Source organism: Gopherus flavomarginatus, chromosome 2, assembly GCF_025201925.1.
Source record: "Gopherus flavomarginatus isolate rGopFla2 chromosome 2, rGopFla2.mat.asm, whole genome shotgun sequence".
Taxonomy (NCBI): domain Eukaryota; kingdom Metazoa; phylum Chordata; order Testudines; family Testudinidae; genus Gopherus; species Gopherus flavomarginatus.
The window spans coordinates 11,068,853-11,094,683 of record NC_066618.1 but is presented as its reverse complement, the minus strand read 5'-3'; the positions used below and the strand labels follow the sequence as shown (position 1 = coordinate 11,094,683).

The 25,831-nt window shown below is 42.4% G+C and overlaps 1 protein-coding gene across 8 annotated transcripts in view; it reads left to right on the top strand.

Moving 5' to 3' along the window:
• GHRHR (growth hormone releasing hormone receptor) overlaps window positions 1-25,831 on the top strand; it is a 1,095,940-nt gene that overhangs the window by 44,993 nt on the left and 1,025,116 nt on the right. For 4 of the 8 annotated variants that reach the window (XM_050942718.1, XM_050942719.1, XM_050942717.1 and 1 more), the window contains 3 exons: window positions 457-586; window positions 2,164-2,205; window positions 8,816-11,905. In XM_050942718.1, the coding sequence (XP_050798675.1) occupies window positions 457-586; window positions 2,164-2,205; window positions 8,816-8,941 (298 nt within the window). In that variant the 3' untranslated portion in view covers window positions 8,942-11,905. Of the gene's footprint in view, window positions 1-456; window positions 587-2,163; window positions 2,206-5,573; window positions 5,777-8,815; window positions 11,906-25,831 lie in introns of those variants that run through there. The other 4 variants (XM_050942723.1, XM_050942722.1, XR_007772841.1 and 1 more) reach the window with 3 other exon arrangements.

Here is a 25,831-nt window from a genome sequence, read left to right as displayed (position 1 = left end):
CATCACACACATTGTGAGCAATGCTCCTGGCCATGATATTCTTTCCAAATGGAGCAGTTGAGTCTGAAATTAAAGGGCATGCCCAAGATCACAGATAGAGTCATTTTCAGAGCCAGGGTTGGAACTCAGGGGCCTAGCCCCAGTTCTGTTGTCAAGATCACTAGACCAGGTATCTCTCTGAACAGCACTTTTATTCATTCTTATTCAAGCATTAAGAATACTGAATCACAGCAAAAAAAGGTTGGTTATGTGGTACCTCCGCTCCAGCCAGAAGCACAAGAAATCTGTGCCCACCTTTGTTCTTATAAAAACCTGTCCCAGGAGACTTGAAAATATATATCTGGGTCCCTTTTTAACCTGTTGAGAATCACTCATTACCAGAGAATTTTTAGTTCACCTGTCCTAATGCTCTTCAGAAGAATGAATATATTGACCTCTTCTTATTTCCTGCCCTAGACGTCTCTCAAAATCGACGCTGCTTCTCATTCCATTATTTGGGACACATTACATTGTCTTCAACTTCCTGCCCGAATACACCAACCTGGGAGTCCGGCTATATTTAGAGCTCTGCATTGGATCTTTCCAGGTAAACCCATTGAAGTATTGCCGCAGCTTGTCTAGCCTGAACAGATAGGATCACTTCTGTGCACATTCAAGAAGGCCTGTGATCCAAACTCGGTCCTGGATGCCACTTTGCTGAAGATGGCGAAGTTGCACAGAACTTTACCCTCTTTGTTGTAGTGGCCAACCTGTGGCGGGGTGACTTAAACCTCCCCGGTTAAATCCTGCAGAAGAACATCCAGTGGCTATCAATGTCTCACGTCTAAAAACTAAGGGGTCAATTCACTTCCCAACCCCTATACACTGCTCTGGCAGTGTATAAGCCTTTAGATAAACCACACCAGCCCAGGGCAGAATTCCCCAATGCAGGAATCAGACCTATACTGCACCCATGGCAGACCCCAGAATAGGAAGTGTGCCAGTGGCACTGAGTGCTAGGACATTCAGGGCAGTGGGGAGGCTGCCATAAGTTAGAGCAACCTCCAGGCTGCTCTGGTTTACGCTGAGGGCTGTTTTGACTCCCTGCATTAGTCCAGGATCTGGGCAGCACAAAGGTGGCTGAAAGCCCCTCTCTTTGCCCCATCCCTTCCCCTGACATATGTCGCAAGCCCTGCCCCAAGATGTCTAGTGGCTATACTCACTTGAAATGCAGCGTTCCACTGGTCACTAACAATCCCACAGCCTCTTCAGCTGCTGGAAATCAGCAGAGACCCATGAGCTGTGCAGATTTACACCAGCTGAGGATTGGACTCATGATGTTCACAAATTCCAGTCCAAATACTCTCATTCTTCCTGTCTAAACTCAGCCTGGGATTTCAGTCCCTACTCTGAATTTCAGTCTTTGGGGCTTTCAGTCATCATTAAATGATCTTGCAATGTAAGAAAAGATATTAAAAGGGCCAGACTCTCAGCTGGTGTAAACTGGCATAGAACAACTGACTTCAGTGGCACTGTGCAGATTTACACCAATGGAGGATTTACCCCAAAATGTTTCCTAAAACACTCTAGGGCTTGATTCTGCTCTGAGCTGTTGGACACCAGGCATAACTCTAGTGGTTTCACTGGAGTTTTTGTTTGGTGTAAAACCACTGTGTGTAAGATCAGAATCAGGCCAGTTGTGTATAATATTAACGCCATGCAGTGTGCTATAGAGATAAAGCTAGTGATTTGGTATTTAGAGAAATTATAAAAAATAAAGCTAAGCAGTGACTGGAAGCAATATGATCCAGAACAAACACAGTCTCCCAGTGGAGTCCGGGCTGCTTTGTCTGATTTATACTTGCTGAGGATCTGGCCCACAACATATTTGGAAGAGCCGTAATTTTGACCACCATGTTGCAGATATAAGGCCAAATTCATTCTTGGTGGAGCTTCAGTGGACCAGATCATCAGCTGGTGTAAACTGGTGTAGCTTCACTGATTTCAATGGAGTGATTACACCAGCTGAGGATCTGGCTGATTAACTGTCTAACTGTACTTAATTCAGTTTAGAATATTTTACGCTCATTCCAATGTATAGGATCTATGAGTATCATCACAGACTGATGTAGCTGAAGCAGCTTTTTAAAACTGTGCTATCACTTAACTGTTTTGCTTCTTTAGGGGTTTATTGTAGCCGTTCTGTACTGTTTTCTTAATCAAGAGGTAAGAGAACTACATTCTCCTCTTCATTATTGATTTAAATGAAAGCCATATAGAGTTAATATCTAATTTCACAGTGGCAGGTGATCAGATGTCCTAGTTTAGCCCGGTTGCCTAGTAACACGGGAGTTAATGCTGCTGAATATCTCTTTAAACTATCTTCATGAGAATGAAGCCACCTAGTGGGCAGAAACATTGTGTCTATTTTGTCATAAATTTAATGGAAAATTATTACCATTTCAGTTTATTATTATTTATACTCTTATAGGCTCAGTAATGAACCAACACATGGATGTGCTGGTGATCTACAAACATAGAATTAAAAGAAGGTCCATACCCCAAGGAGCCAACAGATTTTTATTAAGTTGGAAATAATGTCAACTTTAGAGCGATTGTTTTACAAAAGGTAGATCATGCCGAACTAACTTGATGTCTTTCTTTGAGAAGACAACCAAAGACAAAGAAATACAGTAGATCTAATCTACCCAGTTTTCAGTAAAGCATTTGATACATTTCCACATTGGAAATTATACATTAAATTGGACAAGATGGGAATTAATACAAGAATCAAAATATGGATAAGGAACTGGTTAAAGGGGAGACTACAATGGATCATGCAGAAAGGTGAACTGTCAGGCTGGAGTGGAGAAGCAGTCTTGGGACCAATCTTATTTAACATTTTCATTAATGATCTTGGCACAAAAAAGTGGGAGTGTGCTAATAAAATTTGCAGGTGACACAAAGTTGGGAGTTATGGCTAGTATGGAGAAGGACCAGACTATCATACAAGAAGATTTGGATAACCTTGAAAAGTAATAGGAATTGGATGAAATTTAATAGTGCAAAGTGCAAGATCATGCAATTAGGGACTAACAAGAATTTTTGCTGTAAGCTGGGGATGCATCAATTGGAAGTGACAGAGGAGAGAGATCTGAGTGTATTGGTTAATCACAGGGTGACTCTGAGCCATCAGTGTGATGCAACCCAGGAAAAGCCTATTGCAATCCTAAAATGCATCAGGTGAAGTATTTACAGTAGAGCTAGGGAAGTGTCATTACCATTGCACAAGGCAATGGTGAGATCCCATCTGGAATATTGTGCGCAATTCTGGTCTCCCATGTTTAAGAAAGATGAATTCAAACTGGAACATGTGCAGAGATGGGCTACTAGGATGATCAGAAGAATGGAGAATTTACCTTATGAAAGGACACTTAAGGAGCTTGACTTGTTTAGCCTAGCCAGACAAAGACTGAGGAGTGCTATGATTGCTTTCTATAAATACCAGAGAAGGAGAGGAGTCATTTACGTTAAGGGCTAATGTTGGCACAAGAACAAATGGGATATAAACTGGCCATCAACAATGTTAGAAATTTTCATCTAATTTCAAACCTAACAATCAGAGGCATGAAGTTCTGGAACAGCCTTCCAAGGGGAACAGTGGGGGTAAAACACCTAACTTGCTTCAAGACTCAGCTTGATACATTAATGGAGGAGGTGGTCAGATGAGGTTGCCCACAATGACATACAGCCATCCCCAACTGCTTCTAGCCAATATGTCCAACCGCTGGAGATCAGACATAAGAGGAGAGGGCTCTGAGTTATTACAGAGAATTCTTTCCCAGGTGTCTGGCTGGCAGGTCTTGCCTCCATGCCCAGGGTCTAACTGATTTCCAGATTTGGGGTCAGGAAGGAATTTCCCCTCAGATCAGATTGACAGAGGCCCTGGGGGGAGGGTTGCATTCTTCTGTAGTGTGGGAGATGGGTCACTTGCAGATTTAAACTAGTGTATATGGTGGAGGCTGTAACTTGAAATCTTTGAGGACTTCAGTAACTCAGCCAGAGGCTATTGGTCTATTGCAGGAGCAGGTGAGTATAGTTCTGTGGCCTGCCATGTGCAGGAGGTCAGACTAAGTGATAATGATGATCCCTTATGACCTTAAAGTCTATGAGTCCATGATTGTCAAATATACATAATGTCTGGTACAGGTAGCTTTCACTATGTTCTCTAACCTTGACAACATTTCTTTAGTGTGATATATTTATTTCCATTCTTCATATGAAGCACTACATTTTACTGTTACTCAGACATGCATTGTAATACAAGTGTGTAATTGAATCATAGAGTACCAGGGTTGGAAGGAACTTCAGAAGGCCATCTAGTCCAATCCCTACTTAAAGTAGGACCAGTCCCCAGACAGATTTTTGCCCCAGATCCCTAAATGGCCCCCTCAAGGATAGACCTCTCATCCCTGGATTTAGCAGAGCAGTGCTCAAACCACTGAGCTATCCCTCCCCCCAATATAGGAGTGTAATACAGGTGCTAAAAGAATCTGATATTTATGTCCTGGCTTCAGTCACATGACATGAGTTAATGTTACAAAGATTATACCCTGTCACATAACAAGGGTCAAAACCAACTGAATCTACTAAGAACGGCCATACTGGGTTAGACCAATGGTCCATCTAGCCCAGTATCCTGTCTTCCGACAGTGACCAATGCCAGATGCTTCAGAGGGAATGAACAGAACAGGGCAATTATTGAGTGATGCAGCCTCTGTTGTCCAGTCTCAGCTTCTAGCACTTAGATGCTTAGGACATCCAGGGCATGTGCTTGCATCTCTGATCACCTTGGCTAATAGCCTTTAAGGGACCCTATCCTCCATGAATGTATCTAATTCTTTTTCAAACCCAGCTATAGTTTTGGCCTTCACAACATCTCATGGCAATGTTTCACAGGTTGACTATGCAGCATGTGCAGTAATACTTCATTTTGTTTGTTTAAACCTGTTGCCTGATAAGTTCATTGGGTGACCCCTGGTTCATGTGTTATTTGAAGGGATAAATAACACTTCCTCATTCACCATCTCTACACCATTCGTGATTTTATAGATCTCTATCATATCAGTTTTTTCCAGATCATTACTGATTACTACTATTAATTATTAGTTGTATAGTTATTTAGTGCCAATAAAGATTAGACCCCAATTGTGCTATAAATATAGAGTAAAAGACAGTCACTCGCCAAAGAGCTCATAATTGAAATAGACATGACAGACATAGGGCAGGACCCTGGAGTATAATGTACAAACAGAAAGATCAGGGTGGGTGGTCAGCAAATGGCACATTAATGCCAAAATTGTTTTCCAAACATTCTTTGTGTGGGGCTTTAGCTATTGGGAGATAAGCTAAATATGGAAAAATAAAGGGAAGGATGGGGGAATAGATGGGAGGGGAGGGGTGGAGAGAAGGAAGGCGTAGAGAATGGTGGATGGGAGGAGTGAAGAGATTGTTAGGGAATGGGTGGGTGAGTGCAAACAGATAACCACTATAGGGAAGAAAATGACAGATAACAGCCAGATGACATCATCCAGGTCTGCCAGTCCCTGCTGCAGCATCTGCTAAGGCTGCTTCTATGTCTGCTCCTGGCTGACTGACAAGAAGCCCAGAAAGCAGTAGTGGATCCAGTCCAGAACTCTGACCTTGAATTCCTTACAACACTGGGAAAGTTTGGATCAGAGTCTAAACTTAGTGGCTTTGATACTGCTACGACATGGAGAATCCAGCACATCTCTAGGTAAGTTGCTCCAAAGGTTAATTACCCTCATTGTTAAAAAAAAGTTGTGCCTCACTTCTAGGCTTAATATGTCTAGCTTCAGCTTCCAGCTATTTCATCTCATTGTTTTTTCTGCTAGATTAAACTCCACTATTAAAGATCTCTTCCCCATGTAGGTACATGGAGACTGTGCTCAAGCCACTTCTTAATCATATCTTGAATAAATGAAATAGATTGAGCTCCTTAAATCTCTCACTCTAAGCCAATGGTGGGCAACCTGCGGCCTGTAGGTTGCATTCAGCCCATCAAGGTAATCTGATTGTGGGCCATGAGACATTTTGCTGATGTTGATCGTCCGCAGGCATGGCTCCTTGCAGCTCCCAGTGGCTGTGGTTCGCTGTTCCTGGCCAATGGAAGCTGCAGGAAACAACGTGGGCTGCAGGGATGTGCATGCCCCTGCTTTCTCCCATTTCTCCCATTGTCCAGGAATGGTGAACTGCTGTTGCGGGCGGTGACGGGTGTGCCTGTGAATGGTCAATATCAGCAAAATGTCTCAGAGCCCGCAATCAGATTACCCTGATGAGCCTCATTCGGCCCACAGGCCGCAGGTTGCCCACCATTGCTGTAAGCCATATTTTCCCGATCTCAGATCATTCTCGTAGCTCTTTTCTGAACCTTTTCCAATATTTCAACATCCTTTTTGAAATGTAGGCACCAGAACAGGACACAGGATTCCAATGATGCAATCTTCCTAGCTCCTATGAGGCAGAGAAGGGTGCCTGCTCTGTGGGAGCTGAAGATGAGAAAGAGAAACAAACAAGAGCAATTTACACACGCACACCAAGACGTGCCCCTCATCCCCAGCACAAGCTCTGAAAATTGCACAGTACGAGCTTCTTAAGTGGCACACCCCCGTGGAAAGAGTTGTGTGTTAAGCCACTATCCTGGTCATCAGAAGCTCAGAGGAACACACCATGCTGGGAGACATAGGCAGTTATTTCATGGATAGTTTCAAAATATTTTAATTAAAATGGTCTGGCAGTAAAAGCAACTAGTTCCGCAAACATGACAGAGGAGTCAGAAGTCAAAAAAGAATGGCACGTCAGTGACTATGTACCAGCGGATATCAGTTCTCACATAAGCCTTGTCGATACTAGATTTTTAATACTAGATTTCTATCACCAACTGAGCTCCAAAAGAGGTAGTAATGGTGGGAGCGTTTGTGTTAAACCACCTTAGACTGCTGGCATTTTTAACCAGGGTTTCCCCTAGCACTGTTCTTAGTATTATGAGAGAGGCAATGAGAGCAAATAGATAGCACCCTAGGCTGGGATAATGGAGAGGCAATGAGAGCAAATAGATAGCACCCTAGGCTGGGATAATGGAGAGCTGGGTTCTGTGCTCAGCTTGGCCTGCTAGGTGACCTTGGGCAAGTCACATCACTGCTTGGTGCCTCAGTTTCCCTATCTGTAGAATGGGATTAATAATACTGACTTCCCGTGATAAGTTTCTTAAGATCTACTCATAAAAAAGCACTATGTAAGTACTAGAGATTATTTTTATTGCATGACTCACTTGTTGAAATGCCAGCAGGCCATCTATATTAGCATTCTACTGTTCCTAGCATCAGAGCTGGAGCTAGGTTTGGAAAATTTAAGGAAAATATTAGTGTAGACTAGGGTGACCAGATAGCAAGTGTGAAAAATCAGGACAGGGGGTAGGACGTAATAGAAGCCTACATATGAAAAAGACTCAAAAATCAAGACTTTCCCTATAAAATCAGGACATCTGGCCATCCTAGTGTAAACACAGCTATATGTGTTGTGTGCAATTCACATTATAGTATGGTTGTCTGTCGCCCTCTAGTGGGTGACCTTTATAAGTCTGATACTGGGTTTGAGTTAACAGACCCGGGTCATGCAGTAGGCTTGAACTAGGTGTTCATTTTAAATGGAAGAGATGTGCCTTTTATTCATTGGTTAGATACTGTACACAGAATCAAAAGCAATTGTCACACTCAAATGGGTATGCTATCAATTTATTAGAAGCAACATGAGCTACTGGTCCGAACATGGAACTGGGAGCCATGATGCGTGAGTTTTAATCCCATCTCTGTCCATCTAGGTGTTTATTATTATGTATTATTTCATAGCCGTTCCTGCAAGCCCTAAAGCTGATTTCTAGGTCCTGTACAAACACTATAGATGTGGTCCCTGTCACAAAGGCTTTGAAATGTGTGGCTGACATTTTTCACACTGATCTACTGTGTGACCTAGGGCAGTCACTTTGGCCATCTTCTCAGAGGTATTTACGCACCTAACTACCATTACAATAAAAAATCAGAGTTAGTCACCTAAATATTTTAAAGATCTGGGCCTTTACCTCTTTGGAACAAAGGGATAATAATATTTAACTTATCTAACTCTGTCCCTCCTAGGAATGCTGTTAATTTTTGAACTTTGTATGATGCTTAGATGGTATTATGCATGCTACAAAAGGTCTGATGCTGCAAAAGGTATTATTATAAATTAGGTTATCACTTATTGTATAACTACTGGTTGGGATGATCTATTTTTATAGTTCCAACTGCAAGACCAAATTTTCGGTAATACTTTAATTGCATTATGAGAAGACATTTATTTTAGAAATGCAGTTACAAAAATTCAGAGCGGCTTCAAACTCATTTAAAAATTACACTTTCTTTTTTTCTTAAAATCAGAAAATGTTAAAAAAGTCACACATTTAAAAAAAATTTCTTCGGTTTTTAAAATTAGAAATGTTGACATTTCGACATTTAAAAAAATGTTTTCTAGCTCTATAGTTGGTTGGAAAATATGCAGAAAAATCACACTGAGGTTTTTTCCATTTTTTATTTTGAAATGTCATTAAAATTTGTCACATTTGAAAAATGTTGACTAGTTCTCATGACAAACCTTCCCTAGTGGGTCTATAATGTATGTACTCGAGTTGGGTACCATGACGTACCTGTCCAAGCCTCCTCTCGCCGGGCTCATTTGGCACAGAGATGAAATCAACCTAACTGTCCCTTTCCCTTTTCAGGTGCAAGCGGAAATTGGCCGAAGATGGCATGGGAAGAGCTATGGACTTATGCCAGTGTGGAGGAAGAGGACTAGGTGGACCATGCCATCTAGTTCTGGGATAAAAATGACTACCTCTGTGTGTTAGAGACAGCTGCTGGATTGGGAGCAATGGTGTTTAAGAACCCAAATGTGATCGAGGAAACTGAATTTAAATCATCTGACTGTAACTTAAAATGCCTGAGTGAATTAGAGAAGACTAATCCAGTTCTGTCTAGTTCCATAGAAATTCCTCCCATCAGACCTCTACAGAAGTTACAAGCATTACAGCATCAGATCAAACACCGATTGGCTTATATAATCCTTTTCATGTATATCATATGCAGCACAGCAACAGACACATAACAGCAACAACTTCCTCTTCTTTTATCCAGTTTCTGGACTATTTTTCATGGACTACACATTAAAGCACATCAACTGAGAGGTCACCAAAAGTATCCTAAAGTAACGCTATGAAAGTGTCAGATCTGGAATGCACTACCACCCTCTTCAAATTGTGGGAACTGGATTCAGACTGCTGGTTTTGAATCACTAGACTAGCAAACAAGTAACAGAATGCCTTTTGAACCTACAGCACAATGTTATCAGTCCCCTCCTAAGCAAGGAGATTCAAAGTTAAGGCAAAACCCAGCTATAGCCTGAACTCTTGATATTGTGCAAAAGCTGCTTCTCAAAATATGGTCCCTGGACCACCAGTAATGTAGAGAGTATATCTTGGTAGCCTACAGGTGAAACTTTCTGAGAATTAAGGAGTAAGAAACTGAGTTGTTGGAGGAAGATGATTCCAGAGGGTGGTGTTTTATGAAAAATTGGGCTAAGTAACTAAAATGAGCAGAAATATCGAGAAGTCCTTGTGGCACCTTAGAGACTAACACATTAATTTGGGCATGAGCTTTCATGGGCTAAAACTTATGCCCAAATAAATGTGTTAGTCTCCAATGTGTCACAAGGATTCTTTGTTTTTGCTGATACAGACTAACACAGCTACCCCTCTGAAACAAGCCGGAAACCAATGAAGAATGAGAATAGAATCGGCAATGTATTAATAAATTTTAACTTGAGAAGGAAAGGCAATGAGAATAATAGAAAAAACAAGGAGTAAGAAAGTGGGAGATGTTTGAGACAGAGAAAAGGAGGAAATGAATGGGAAGAGACTAGAGATGGTCAGGAAATTATTGTTTTTCCGTGTGAAAATTTTTGACAAAAATAAAATAAATGTTCACTTGCCAAAAATTTTGTTCTTGATTTTTCAGGCTGTCAAACAAAAATGTGAATCTCTTTTGCAAATATTTCTGATTTTTTGGGAAAACCATTCTCCATCAAAAGCAAAAACAAAAAAGATTTCAATGGAAAATGTTCACTCACTTCTAGAAGAGAGTAGAGTAATGCATGACACAAGAGTTGGCTCTCCCCAATTAGTACATGCAAATAATAGCATGAATGCAGATTTCTCCACAATAGAGTCTGCTCTGAGAGGACCATATTGCCTTAGAGACTGTGGGCCAGATCCTCAAAGGTACTGAGGCTCCCAGTAGAAGCTAGGAGCTTAAAACCTTTCAGGATCTGGGCTATGTGTCTGTTCTAGTGTCCTTGAGCCCTTGAAATAGCAGGGACACAGGAATTGTGGAGCTCAGTATCAACTACAAAAAGGCCAGGTGACTCAAGTGCTCTCTTAAAGAGCTTTGGCTGGTTTTGCTCGCCATTGTCGTCATGCTCCTTTAGGAGCTTGGGAATCAAAGTGCATTCCCTATCTTTGTCCTTTTCATTGAGCTTTCCCAAATGGGTGTTGGAGTCCGGGGAGAGAGAGATTGTTATCAGTGAACTTTTCTAATAGGAACAGCAAGTTCCAGAAAGTGGGGCGGATACACTTTAGAGAAAAATGAGGTCCGAGAGGTCATTCAGCATCCAGCCAGTACCTTTGGGCATTCCGCTGGGCTTTAGCCTCAGCAGTTTAAACAACAAAAATTATGGAGTGGCCTCCCCTTTTCTTGTGTGGTAGCCTGATATAGGTAATTAAATGGGATGGGTTGATCATCCATGCACAAATCTTCCCCTTCCCTTGTGGAAGTAGGGGTCAGCCTCTTTGCCACTGGTCCCCACAACCCTTCCTGTAACCCACAGGCCGGCCTTCTGCACTAGGGATGGGGATGGAGAATGGGGATGCACAATTCCCAGCTGCAATGTGACTCCCAGGAAAATATAACACGTTGGTGCTCTGCAATATTTCTTACACAGAACTATTGGACCTTATCTGAAAAGGACATGGCAGATTTATAACACGGCACTTTAATACATGGTCTTAATGAGTCCAAGTATTTGTGTTTGTGTACCAGCCTGCATTGTGGGCTGAATCCAAAGGCAAGTGACGTCAATGGCACTTTTCCAATTGACTTCAATGGCCTTTGGCTCAAGCCTTGTGCCACTAAGGTTTGGCTGTGCTAAAGCAGCCTGATAAGAATCAACATAATGAAGGCTAACACAAGCAGGTGGTGAAGGAATCATTATTTTCAGAAAAGGAGTGTATCATTCTCCTCACCTCTGCCCCAATGATAGTTCTTTGGTTTGAGCAAGGCTCTTCCATATTCTAGACTGCCCTCACTTTTCAGTCTACTGTATTTTCTCTGTGATGCAGTGCATGACTGTGGCACCAGGATAAATGTCCAAATTCACTTTTTTTGATTAAACGTGGAAAAGCTTCAGACCACAGGCCAACCTCTGTGGGTGGGTAGGAAGAAACTTTCCCTCAGGTCAGTTTATCTTATCACCGACCTCTGCAGGGCTTCTTGTATTTTCCTCTGAAGCATCTAGCGCTGATCACTGTTGAAGCTACAGTACTGGACTGGATTGATCACTAGGTTGATCTGGTGTGGCAGTTCCTGTGTTTGCGTTTTCTCTCCAAATGGCTTTATTTTCAGACAAAAACACTCATAGGTGAGAAATTGAATGTTCAACGCTCTGCATGCAACACCAGCCATTTTATGAAAACTAAAGAAATGTAATATATCTGCGCCACAAAAAAATCTTCAAATAAAAGTGCCATTTTTTTCTCTCATTTCAAGAATTTCTCTGTGAGTCTCATTTTGGCACACAACTGTTAGCAGGCACAAAAGAGAATGAACTTCCTCAAGAGAAGCAGATATTTTCTTGCTGCAGTTACCTCCTTTAAATGTCAGTAATTTAACTGTTTTTTTGGATTTTGTGGCATGAATTTTCTCCATCTCTTTGAGGTAATTTGTTAATAGACTAGCAGAGAATTCCCTGAGTCTGTACTTGCTTAACAAAAGAGCTGTGCTACTAATCCAATATGCTTTAATTGTAAATTTAGTATCTGTTATAACACAGACAACCATGACATATCACAAGGTTAGCCAATATAATCTTGATTAAAAGGTGTTACCTAGAATAAGAAATTAAACTATTTTTACGTTTGCATTTTTACATTTTTTTCATTTTTACTTTTTTGGAAAGGGAGTGAGATTTACAGTGAATTCAGATAGTCCTGAGCTGGCCTTACATTAAGAGCTTTCCAACATATGTATGCTTACTACATCACCCAGTTATGTTCTTCCAGGTTCTTGACTTTGATATGCAGTCAAAAATTGTATGAAAAGTGAAAGGAGCTGGAACTCCTTCAGGCAATTATACCAACCACAGCTGTTTACTCATTATGGCTCAAAATGGAGCTAGACCAATATAAAATTGGAGTAGAGCAGTGGCAAATCAGACCCAGTAAGTCTAACCTTTTACACTCTTATTTGTGTTTCTCATGGGTGAGCGGGGGGAGACCTCTTAAAAGACATATTCTGACTTTCTACAGCCAGAGCACCTGGAGCTGTGATCCAATGAAATCTCACAAGCTTTTTTCTGCTTTTCAAGGCTTCTGTAAGAAATGGTGTTGTGATACTGTCGGTTACATGCATATCTCTCAGTCAGTACAAAATCAACAACCTAGCGACTTTCCGTGACACTCACTGGTTATGGGAGATCTATTGAAATTGTAAGCTCTTGGGTCAAAGACTTTATTTTCTTATCTTCATAGATTTCTGTCATGTTCCTAGCTATATAGATAAATAACAATACGAATAATTAATAATAAATAGCAGCTTTGGGAGCACTGCGTAGCTGAAGACCCCATCGTCAAATTAATAGCTGAGACTAAATGTCCTATTGTAGCACGTTGAATCTGTGTTCAATGCATTAAATTATTCATCCAGGCAGCACTTTCTCTTGTTCTCTTGTGTATTATTCTGCCCTCAGACTTTTGTGTCCTCTTTGGTCATTTAGGCAGCACCATTGGTTTTGCTATCTATCTGTATTCGGGTTTCTATTGCTGCCCAACACCACAGTATGTGAGCACCTTCCTTGTCAGAGCAATTGCAAAGTCCCAAGTGCTGAGCTTATTTATTTTATTATGAATGTGGCAGAACCAGCACAGAGAGGCAAAGGTAACAAATTCAAACCAACAATAAAGGGAGGTTACAGTGTAACGCTGACAGACCCTGGTTGTCGGAATTGAACCAGGGCCTTTGGAGCTTAGTGCCTGAGTCTCTACCGCATGAGCTAAAAGCCAGCTGGCGGTTAGCTAAGGCTGTAGAGCCGACTCCTTTATCTCTCTCTCTGTGATCGCCAGGCTACTAGCGGGGACAGAACACCACACCCAGGAGGTGTGTGGGTTACATATTTCCCCTAGCTGAGGAAGCATGTCCTGAGCTTCAGAGACTTCCCAGTTGAAATCCCAGACGAGCCCCCACTTGCAACACTGACAGATGATAGTCGTTGGCAGGCGAGATCAAACTGGGGAACCTCTGGAGCTAAATGCATTAGCCACTACTGCGTTCGCTAAAAGCCACAAGCCCCTTAACTAAATCTGTAGCAGACTTATTAATCTCTCTAAGTGGTCTTGGTGCCACTAGACGGGACAGAGCACCACACCCAGGAGGTATGTGGGTTAAAACAGCATTACACTGTTTTGTAGAATTTAAGGCCAGAATTTCATTATATCGTCTAGTCTGACCTTCTGCATATCACAGGCCATTAAATTTTACTCTGTTACCTGCTACACAGAGCCAATAACTTGGGTTAGACTAAACTGTTGCTGTCTTCAGGACACTAAAGTGCTGTGAGCCAGAGGTAGGGAACAGGAGAAACTAAGGTGCCACCAATGGCCAAGGCCCCTGCAATGGCATGGAACTAATTAGTGAAATATGCCCAGATGATCCTAGCAGGTGAACTGTACTCCATGGTGCAGAGCAATGTGATCCTCCTCCTCCCTCTCCCCAATCCCTGCTGCTCTCAGCTGGGGGAAAATCCCTTCCTAACCCCAAATCTGGCAGTCAGTTTCACCCTGAGCATGTGAGCTAGACTACAGCCAGGCATCTAAGAAAGGGGATTCTTTATACCACCTCAATGCATTGGTCCACCCCATCCAGTGTCCCATCTCCAGCTGTGGCTAACCTCTGATGCTTCAGAGGAAGGTGAAAAATATATGAGGGCTCAAAGTACATCTGATCAATTGAGCATCGCGGGGGGGTGGGGGGGTGGAACGGGGAATCTTTCCTGACCCCTGCAGGTGACCAGTTAAAACTCTAAAGCATGGAATTTGATTATAATCATGTGAGTAAAGGTGCAGCCTCCTATGGTTTTATCCAACATATACACAGGGTCAGCACTATCTTACCCAGTGAAACCCCCATATGCTTGTAGGGGATGGGTGCCACAGAGTATAGCTTTTCAGTGGTTCTGCCTCTACCCTTAACAGCCACCTCTTCCATGACTACCGTGCAACAAATACACGGAGTTTCCCCTGTGGGGTCAGAAGTATATTGGTTTGGGCACTCTCCCTACAATAGGCAAAAGAACAGGCATTCCACTCTTTACATCCCCTTCAAATAAAATAGAGATGGGCCCACATCACAAGTACTTAAGGAATTTTTGGTTTATTCTCTTATGAGTCCATTAGTAAAATTTGGATTTGACACTGGGTTCAGACTTTAGACTCCCCCAATGTTTGAGTGTCTGGGTCACTGGATGTTGTTTGTAGCGATCTCTATTTTAAAAATAACAACAACAAAACCCAGAAACTCCTGCGTTTCTAAATTAGGTAGATTACAACAAAGGACCACCTCAGCCAAACACAGTAGCCAGACACATGCATCTGACGAAGTGGGTATTCACCCACAAAAGCTCATGCTCCAATACATCTGTTAGTGTATAAGATGCCACAGGGACTCTTTGCTGCTTTTACAGTAGCCAGTGGTATCCTTAACTCTGAAGCAAGAGTCATGTGGCACCTTAAAGACTAACAGATGTATTGGAGCATAAGCTTTCATGGATGAATACCCACTTTGTCGGATGCATGATGCGTCTGATGAAGTGGGTATTCACCCACGAAAGCTTATGCTCCAATACATCTGTTAGTCTATAAGGTGCCACAGGACTCTCTGTTGCTTTTTACAGAGCCAGATTAACACGGCTACCCCTCTGATACTTAACTCTGAAGATACTATTCCCTGGTTATCAGAGAGTTTTCTGAAAATGGAAACTGAAAGAGATCGGGCAAGCAGAATCTACATCTGCTTTGACTGAGTCAATTTTATCTTCATACGGCATACCCATCCCAAGCTGTGCTCACAGCGTGTCAGACTAAGAGGCTAATATGATGTCCTCAAGATCAATGACTGCATAATCACTCCACGTGCATAATGCTTTTAATCAAAACTATAAACCAATATAAATGATCTGTCCCCAAAGTCCCAGTCCTGTTTGTTTGATGAATATGATCTCATAAAAGCTTCTGAAAAATTATAGTATCAGAGGGGTAGCCGTGTTAGTCTGGATCTGTAAAGCAGCACCTCATAGACTAACAGACGTTTTGGATGCAACCGATGAAGTGGGTATTCACCCACGAAAGCTCATACTCCAAAACGTCTGTTAGTCTATAAGGTGCCACAGGATTCTTTGATTTTTGAAAAATTATAGTTATTGTATAATGTGAAAAAAAGGAAGTAGAAAGAGAGATTTTTATTTTACGCAGCAATAGGATTTGGCAAGCATTTTAAAAGCTATATATCTTAATGGCTAAGAACCATATGTATGTATATTAGTGTCTCCTAAATTGTCAACAATTATTAGAATATATGTATAGTCAATGTATGCGTATGTATACATATAACATAATATAGAATGGATCTCTGTTCGTTTTACTTATCGCATTGCCTTTATAAGTGACACTGATTTACCTCCTCTTCCTCTATGTTTGAAATGTTATTTGTTTGACAGAAATATTGGGCCATTTTTATTTAAAGTGTATTTTAGACGTGCGGACTCACCCCTGCGGCACCTCCTGCTGGTTACTTCTGGGAATTAGCTCGGTTCCAGCCCAGAGCGCCCTCTGCAGGCCGGTGACCCACCTGTCCTCTGGCCCCATGTCCCTCCCTGGACCCGGTGCCCTTTTATGTGGAGTGCTGCCCCCAGGCAGTCACCCCTTTCTCTGAGGGTTTCCCCTTCCTGGGGGACCCCCACCCTCTATCCCCACTTTGCCTCAGTATATGGCTACTGCCCAGTATCTATCTAGCCCCTGTTCACTGGGACAGACTGCAGTATCAGCCCTCATCATAGGCAAAGGGGTTTGGACCTGCTGCCTTTGCCTACCCCAGGGCTGCCCTCTGTAACCCCCAGTACCTTTTAGCCTAACACTAGGCCTCAGCCTGGGGCTTTCTAGGCTGGAGCTCCCCATCTCCTCAGCCTGTCCTCAGCCCTGCTCCCCTCAGGTACTTTGTCCCTAGCTCCCAGCAACCAGGCCCATCTCCCTCTACAGCTAGAGAGACACTGACTGCTTCTAGCTCCTCTGGCCTTCTTATGAGGACCCGTTGCTCAGTTTGGGGCGTGGACCCAGCTGCAGCCACTTCCCCAATCAGCCTAGCCTAAAGGCTGCTTTCTCCAGCCACAGCCCCTTCCCAGGGCTGTTTTTAACCCCTTCAGGGCAGGAGCAGGGGTCCACCCTGCTACATGTATGTAAATACACTTTATGGATAAATATAACTTACACCTGTTTGATGGACCTTTTGTACTGTAAAGAGGCCTTTCCATAATTATACATGCATATTTAATATACTTTGCAGTGCAGTAAAATATCTGGGTGCCAGCTATATACAGTAAACAGAAGCCTCCTCAAGACAGGAGCCATAGGATGATGAATACGTTGGTTGTTGCAAGTTCTTTCTGTACTTTTGTTCTTTTTCTTCTTCTGTAAAATTCTACCCATTTTGGCTGCCAAACCCAAGATGCCTTGGGCCTGATTTTCAGAAGAGCTGACCACCCAGAATGCCAACTGAAATCAAGGCACCCTGCATCAGTGGCCACTTCTGAAAACTCAGCTAGAAATGCCTGTTGGTTCTCCTCTGCTGTACAGTTCTGTGGCCTGTATTACGCAGGAGGCTACATGATCATAAGAGTCCCTTCTGGCCTTAACATCTATGACACTAGATAGAAAGCAATGTTCTTCGTCCAATTGCCACTGTAGCTAGGCTGAATATTCACATGTTTACAATGTTTTAGGAAAATTACTCTTTTGTTCTAGCAACTCACCTATTATACCATATACAACAAGTGGTCACTTAGTTTAGTCAAGTAGTTCACAGTCATTGCAAGCCAAAGCTATATTTCTGCCAGCATCTCTCCCTAACTGAACTTTTATAACGTACATTATTCTCAATAACCACTGCACTGCCCAGCGACTGCTATAATGTAAACAGAACAATTTAACTGCATGCCTATTGCATTGACAGGCTGGAGTCATTTCTCAGATTAGCTCTCGTGCTGCCTTCTCAATGCCGGTGAGAATGACCATCCTTCAGTGGGTGGAAGATAATAATGGACTGAACAAACAAAGGAGAACACAAAGCCCAATCTGTTTTGACAATGGAAGGTCACTTGATCTTCTGCCTGCGTGAAAATGGAAACGAGTGAACTCTAAAGAGAAAAGCAACGTTACAGGAAAATAAGTGGGTTTGACACAATATTACACAAGCAAGAGAATTCCTATGTTAAAGATTCCCCCAATACTAATGAGGGGTCCTGTTGTGTGTATAGTTGGGAGAATTTTTCTCTCCAAACCTTTTTTCTGGGGTGAAAAATTCAAACGTGGCAACATCAAAACATTTTATTAATTCCTATTGGTTTTGCCAAATTGTTTCAGTTGAAAAAACCTTAAAAAAAATCCCCAAATCATAACATTTTGTTTCAATCTTGGTGATATAAAATGTTTAGATTTTTTGGTTCAAAATGACTTTTCATTTAAATCTCAATAAAACATTTTAAAATGATTGAACTCAAAATGAAACATTTCAATTTTATCCAACTGAAACTTTTCAATTGCCCTGCAATACAATTTTTTTCTGATTATCCAAAAATTTTAAAAATATATTTTCAGTTTGATCTGAAATGATTCTCCCCCCATTTTTTGAATAACCAGCAAACCAAAATATCATTTTTCCCCAGCTCTACTTGTCTGTAGATTTAGGGGATGGAGTTAGGTCTGGGGATCTGTAGATGGGCCAATGAGACTGGGTAATGAAAGCATCATTGAACTTCATTATGCATGGAGTCCAAGTGCTTTTTGGAAACAGGTACTTTATTCAATTAATAGAATGGATCCAAGAACCTTCTGAGCTTCTAGCTCCCTATGAAGCATCTCATCCTGCAACATCTGGGGCTGGTGGTGCCTGGAGGACAAAGAATGGTGTCTTTGCCACTGTGGCCCTTGGACTACGGAAGGTCCCCCTTTGGGGTCTGAAAATGACTACAGTCCTCACCCTCTTTTTTTAGCTGGATGGTGCTTTAATTGATAGTTCTGTGCTCAATTTAATTGTTGTTTTGATACTTTTGTTAGTTCTTTAATTTCTATATTTTATGTTATCAAGATCCAGGATACTTTTTGTATAGATCGGCATGGAATATATTCAATCCATTATTTTGACTATTACTATTATTTTATTTAATTAGGTCTGAAGAAAAACAAAACACTCAAAACCAATAAATACAACAAGGAGTCCGGTAGCACCTTAAAGACCAACAGGTGCCACTGGACTCCTTGCTTTTGTGGATGCAGACTAACACTGCTACCCCGATACTCAAAACCAATAAGTATGTCTCCCACTAGATGGCAGCAGGAGACCTTAACAGACTGTCCAATCTGCAACCTGCTCCTATTTTTGACTCTTTCTCTTGACACATAACAATTAAGATGTTCCTTTCCAAGGATGAATTCCTTGACTAGCTTTCCAGAGAGTGTTTCAAAATACAGAGGAATTCCAGCACCAGTGAAATCTACTGTCCATCCTCCAGCTGGGATGCTAATCCCTCTCCTATTCTGCCTCCCTCAAGTCTCTGCAAACATTGTGATGGCACGGAGAGATCTCCTCAGTGGAATTATAGCTTCACAGCATAACAATGTTTGCTATTTCCTCTGGGCACCATTGTGTCCCTGGGCCTGTGTGCCAGCTCAGGGCACTTTGGGGGAAGGAATGGCACCCCTTCACTACATTGAAAGAGCTTTCTGTATTGCTGGTAGTAGCATGGGTGTTGGTAGAGGGAAACAGCTTTCATAGAGCTACTCTCCCTTCAGGTGAACAGGAAATGGGTGGGTGGGGCAGCTGGTAGAGCCTTGGTTCCACCCTCCAATTGCACCAGTCAGCACAGCTGCACTGGAGTAAAAGGGGAAATAATTTGTGTCAGGGATAGGACTAGTGCATTCCCTTGGAGGAAATGGGGAACCAGGGACCAGAGAGACTCACAGTCTGGGTCACAGTCTACATCTTTGGCAGTGGAACTGGGAGCTGGCACTTACTCAGGGCTTGTGTCAAAATCACTCTTGGTCCCTCCGTGTTTTTTTTTTCCAGCTCGGCTTTCAGAGATGGACAACAGGACACACGATTTAGGTAGAGATCCAATGTTTCGAAACGCCTGATGTCATACAGTGTTCATCATTTGGGCCATTTGTTGTAGCCATGACATTCTGATGTGGATCCAGGCCTGTATTCTGAATCCTCTAAAGAGGGTTTTATTGAAAACTGGACTTTAGTTTGTTCACATTGCTAATTACAGCTATTGGGCTTTTTTAAATGTAGCGTTTGTATGTGTGACTGAATATGAATTTTATAGCATGATGCGTGTCAATAATATTTTATACTATACTCCACCATACATATTCTATAACTGCCACATATTTTACAGGAAAAATACCTCCTTTCCAGATGTGGAACATAATGGCTTGTACACCTTCCTGCCTACCTGAGAAATGCTGAGACCATGAAGGAATTAGAACAAATACCATGATGCTCAGAGGCTGACTAGAACTGGTTGGAAAATTTAAAAACAACCAAAACTGCATTTAAAAAACAGATATTTTTGAGCTAAATTTCCCACTTATGTTGCGTCTTTTTTAATTAATGTTTCTAAACACATCCTTGCATGAAAGAAAGGATGGACCTGATCCAACAAGCCAAGAAAACCAATAGGTCTTAACCTATATGCTTAAAGGTACATGTGTTTACGTACCTTGCTGACTTAAGACCTATGTTACTACTAAGCATAATCATTATGATGTATCTCTGTTGATGAAGAATTGGACCAAGTATCTTTCCACTGTAAATTTGAGGCTATCTGGTAACTAAATGAAACCAATGGGTATTATGCATCTAATTGTGCCCGAGGACTAGCAATGGAGATAGAGCCTTTAACCTGCAGATGGTAAATTCAAATCCTAGATGGTAGTAGCTGAACAGCGATTGCTATCCAGTAGTCCGGCTGAAATGAATCTGTGGTTTAGTTCACATGTACAGGTATCCATGTTATAGAAACCAGCCATTTGCTATGACTCTACTTTGCATCTTAGGCCTTGGCTACACTGGCGCTTTGCAGCGCTGCAACTTTCTCGCTCAGGGGTATGAAAAAACACACCCCTGAGTGCAGCAAGTTACAGTGCTGCAAAGCGCCAGTGTAAACAGTGCCCCAGCACTGGGAGTGCAGCTTCCAGCGCTGCAAGCTAATCCCCACGGGGAGGTGGAGTATACAGAGTGAAGTATTGAATCGCCATAGCATGAAATTCTGGCTCCACTGAAGCCTATGGAAGAACTCCTATTGATTTCATTGGGGCGGGGTGTGGGGAGGGACAGTATTTTACCTATGGAGCATGCTACCTTCCTGGGCCAGATTCCCTGCTAGTGTAAAATGCAGCTCCATTTACTTCAATGAAGCGATGCCACTTTACATGATCAGGGAAATGAGCCCCTTATATGGAGCATGGTCCCTCGAGGTAATGGCTTGAGGTGAAGGGGTAGGGTGAGTTTGGGAAGCTTGCACTAGCACTGTGGCTACACATTGTACTTCAGACTTCAGGGCTGGATGAAAATTACCCATCAAAACTACTTGGAATCAATGTCATTTTTCTTGCTTCCTTTCCAATCAAAAATGTTCAGTTGTTTGACAAAAAAAAAAAAAAAACAACCAAAAAAAAACCAAACCAAAACATTTCCCACAGGAAAAAAACCAACCCGCTCATTTTCTGACCATCTCTAATGTGGATCCATTATATTTTACCTGAACTAACATTCTTTGGAAATTAACACCAGTGAAAAAATATGGGGATCCTTTTGAACTAAACACCCCACATACAATAGTGGTGCATAAGCTACATACTGGTACAGATCCAGTTGATTACCACTTGCTGTTCTACATATGGACAAGGGTGAGGAGGATGTGAGACCAAGCCACTATGTGTTTCCCTCAGGCCCTGTGTCCTCAACCCAACAAAGCACTCATTCAGATAGTCTGCTCACCTGCTTAAAGTTAAGCACGTGCTTAAGTGCTTTACTGGCTTGGGGCCCTCCAGAGGAATGTTGTCAGTATATGTTCTGGCATGGGTGGTTGTGCATTAAAGTAGCTAGCTGCAAGTGCCACTATTTAAGGCTCTCTCCCTGTCCCTCCACTTTCAATAGTTCCGGTTTCCTGAGTCCTGTTTCAGTATCTCAGTAACAAAAGGAAAGTAGCATATAAGTGCTGTCTGGATTTTAATTTAGTTGTCTACGTTTTAAAAGCTTTGGGGAAAAAAATAGAGAGCAGCTTTTAATAAAGTAGAGACGATTGGAGCACTGGTAATTTTCTTTCCTCCCTGCCTCTTCAAAGAGACTGCAGAGAATATAATTTAATTTGATTAATTCACAGCTCATCTTTAAAAACCCCTCACCTTCCTTTTGGAAGTTGCACATATAAACCATCTGAAAAGAATTCAGATACCTTTCATGGGAAATGGCTACGTTATATGCTCTATGTGTGAACCCCAAGAACACTGGTACCCTGTCTTGTAATATGGGTGACAAACACATTCGTTTGATGAGTTATGTAATGAATGAGACAAAAGGAAGGCAATCACATCTCTTTCTTCGGCTCCATTTCTTCACAGGTGGTCGTCATAAGATGGGTATTTTTAATAAAAGTCATGGAAGGGTCCTGGACAATAAACAAAATTCATGGCCCATGACGTATTCATGACTTATACTATATATCCCCAGTTAAAACTTGGGTGCTCAGGGAGGGTGGCACAGGGGAGCGGTGGGTGCTCTGAGAGAGGCATCCTGGGACCTCTGCTTGTGCTGGAGGGTGGACTGGGGGGTGCTCGCAGTATCCCTACTTGGCTCTGTGTGACTCCTGGAAGTGGTTGTCATGTCTCTGTGGTACCTAGGCGGAGGCACAGCCCGGGGGGTCCATGTGCTGCCCCCACCCCAAGTGCCTGCTCCACAGCTCCCATTGGCCAGGAACTGAGCGAATGGGAGCTGTGGGGGTGGCACCTGAGGGCGGAGGCAATACACGGAGCTGCCTGGCCGTGACTCCACCTAGGAGCTGGACATACCGGCTGCTTCCGGGAACCCCTGAGGTCCTCACTCCTTCCACACTCCAAGCCCCTGCCTCAGCCTTGAGCCCCCTCCCACACCCAAACTTCTGCTGCTGCTGGGGGGAAGGGGCACAGTGGCCCAAGACTGCCCCAGCAGTGGCCAGTGCGGCTGGCTGGGGGCCACCTGAGCTGCTCAGGCAACCCCCAGGCCAGCTGCACCTGCCACTGTAGAAGTCACAGAGGTCCCAGAAAGTCACGGAATCTTCGATCTCCATGACCTCCGTGACAGACTCGCAGCCTTAATCATTCGCAATCAGTTCAATTAACATTATTTTTCCAGTTAGTACATTATTATTATTGCTTTCTGCACCCTTTTTTACCCCAGAATATGTTTGAATGATCAAATGCTAAATATACAGAACAACAATGAAAGGTATGTATTACCAGAAGAGCTGGTCAAGATATTTAGACCAAACATTTCTTTAATTGAAAAATGATTTTTCATCAAAACCAAAAAATTTCACCAAGATATATCAAATTTGTTGAAGTTTTTGACAGGAAAATTTCTGAGATCCAGGGTAGAGTATCCAGTCATTTCAAGAAAGAAAGACCTGAACTGAAAATCTGAACTTTTTGACAAAATTCCGTTTTGTGAAATCATTTGAAACTTTTTGGTTTTCTTCCTGTTATGTTCACTGCATACACACAGACAAGTAAGATTTTTTAAAAAAACAGCAACATAAAATACGCTTGTTGGAAGATTGCAGCATAACACTAATTTATTTCTTACAATGCAGAACCTTAACCCAAGAACTCCAAAACAGAGAGAGACAAACCAGGCTGCTCCCTAAAACAGAGAGGCACATCTCATCTATCTTGCTATAGGTTGGTGTCTCCAAACCAACACTGATTCTGTACTTCCCGACAGAGCCCCCATTTTCTACAATGGAATACCACTCCCCTCCATGCACTTAAAGTGATAACTTGCAATTCCAACACAGTCCTCAATATAACATAGCTCTAATGTGGACTGAAAACAAATTTTGAAACCTGGAAAATTGCAAAATGGAATTGTCATCCTGCAGCCTGTTCTAGTTCCCAGTACGGATATTAATAGCAGCAGCAAGGAAAGGCACAGTTAGCTAAAGAGTAAGGTAGGAGATATGGAACAGATAACATCTCAGATTATATAGTCACAGGACTGGTTTAAAGGGTGTTGGGTTTTAGTCAATGAATCACTGTATTTTGTAATACATGTGGGGAAAAAAGGCAAACTATAATGGCCTTCAGCAAAAACTCAACTGTGACTTACCTAGAAAGATATCAGTCTCTCATTTATATACAGATTGACCATTTTTGTCTCTTTACACATACCGAGTAGAATCTTATTCCTGAGTAGAGCCACTGAAATTAATGAGCCACACCTGCTCTGGACCGAATCTGCACCTGGTGTAACTCAGTTGGGAGGAAGAAAGGTCAGGTGCTTAGGACATTAACCTGGGATCTGGGAGAACAGGGATCAATTTTTGTCTCTGCCACAGAGTTCCTGTGTGACTCTGGGTGAGTTACTTAGCCACTGTGTGCCTCAGTTCCCCCTATGTACAATGGGGATCATAGCACTGCCTTGCTTACTAGGGGTATTGTGAGGACAAATACATTACAGATTGTGAGGTTCTCAGATACTATGGCGATGGGGGCCATGTTAGTACCTAAGGTAGAGAGATAGAAATCAACGTCACTCCATTAGCTTCAGTGGAATGATTTATACTGCTGAGGATCTGATCCACAGAGAGTAAGGATGCAGTGTTGCACTCGTGTTGATCCCAGGATATTAGAGAGACAAGGTGGGGGAGGTAATATTTTTCACTGGACAAACTTCTGTACGTGAGAGTGTCATAACATTTTTCCCAGATCTGGACCTTAGCGTCCAAAATATGGGTGTTAGCATGAAAACCTCCAAGCTTAGTTACCAGCTTGGACCTGATAACGCTGCCACCAGCCAGGGATTTATACAGTGCCTAGCTCACTGTGGTCTCCCCAAAACCTTCCCTGGGGGACCCCAAGACTCAGATTTCTTGAGTCTCACAACAAAGGGGAATAAAACATTTCCCTTCCCCCTCCTCCCCTCCAGGTGTTCCCTCCCTGGGTTCCTAGAGAGATATACAGAAGGAAGCTCCATGAATCTAAACAGAGGGACTCCACCCTCCCTGTTTCCAGTCCTGGAAAACCCAAGTACCGAGAGAGCTAATCTCTCTTCCCCCCTCCCCCAGAGGGTACGCAAAGTCAGGCTTAGTAAATGTAACACAAAGAGATTTTCCCCCTGACTTCTTCCTCCCACCAATTCCCTGGTGAGCTGCAGACTCAATTCCCTGGAGTCCCCACTAAAGAAAAACTCCAACAGGTCTTAAAAAGAAAGCTTTATATAAAAAGAAAGAAAAGGACATAAAAATGGTCTCTCTGTATTAAGGTGACAAATACAGGGTCATTTGCTTAAAAGAAAAGAATGAATAAACAGCCTTATCCAAAAAGAATACAATTTAACACATTCCAGCAAGTACACACATGTAAATACAAAAGAAAACAATATAACCCTATTGTCTTACTATCTTTGTACTTACAACTTGGAAACAGAAGATTAGAAAGCCAGGAGATAGAAAAATCACTCTCATAGCCGAGAGGGTCAGACCCATGACAAAGAACAAAGAACTCACACCCAAACTTCCCTCCACCCAGATTTGAAAAAGTCTTGTTTCCTGATTGGTTCTCTGGTCAGGTGTTTCAGGTTACTCCTTTCCAGGTGAAAGAGACATTAACCCTTAGCTATCTGTTTATGACAGAGAGAGATAAACTTTCGAGTTTAAACAGAGCTCTTCTTCAGGTCTGGAAAACTAAGGCTACGTCTACACTACACACCTTATTGTATCACTGCAGCTGCAGCAGTGTAGCCGCTCTATGCAGATGGGAGAAAGCTCTTCCATTGGCATAATTAAACCACCCCCAACAAGCAGCGGTGGTAGCTATGTCGGCGGGAGAGCGTCTTCCACTGACATAGCACTGTTCACACCAGCACTTTTTCGGTGAAACTTATGT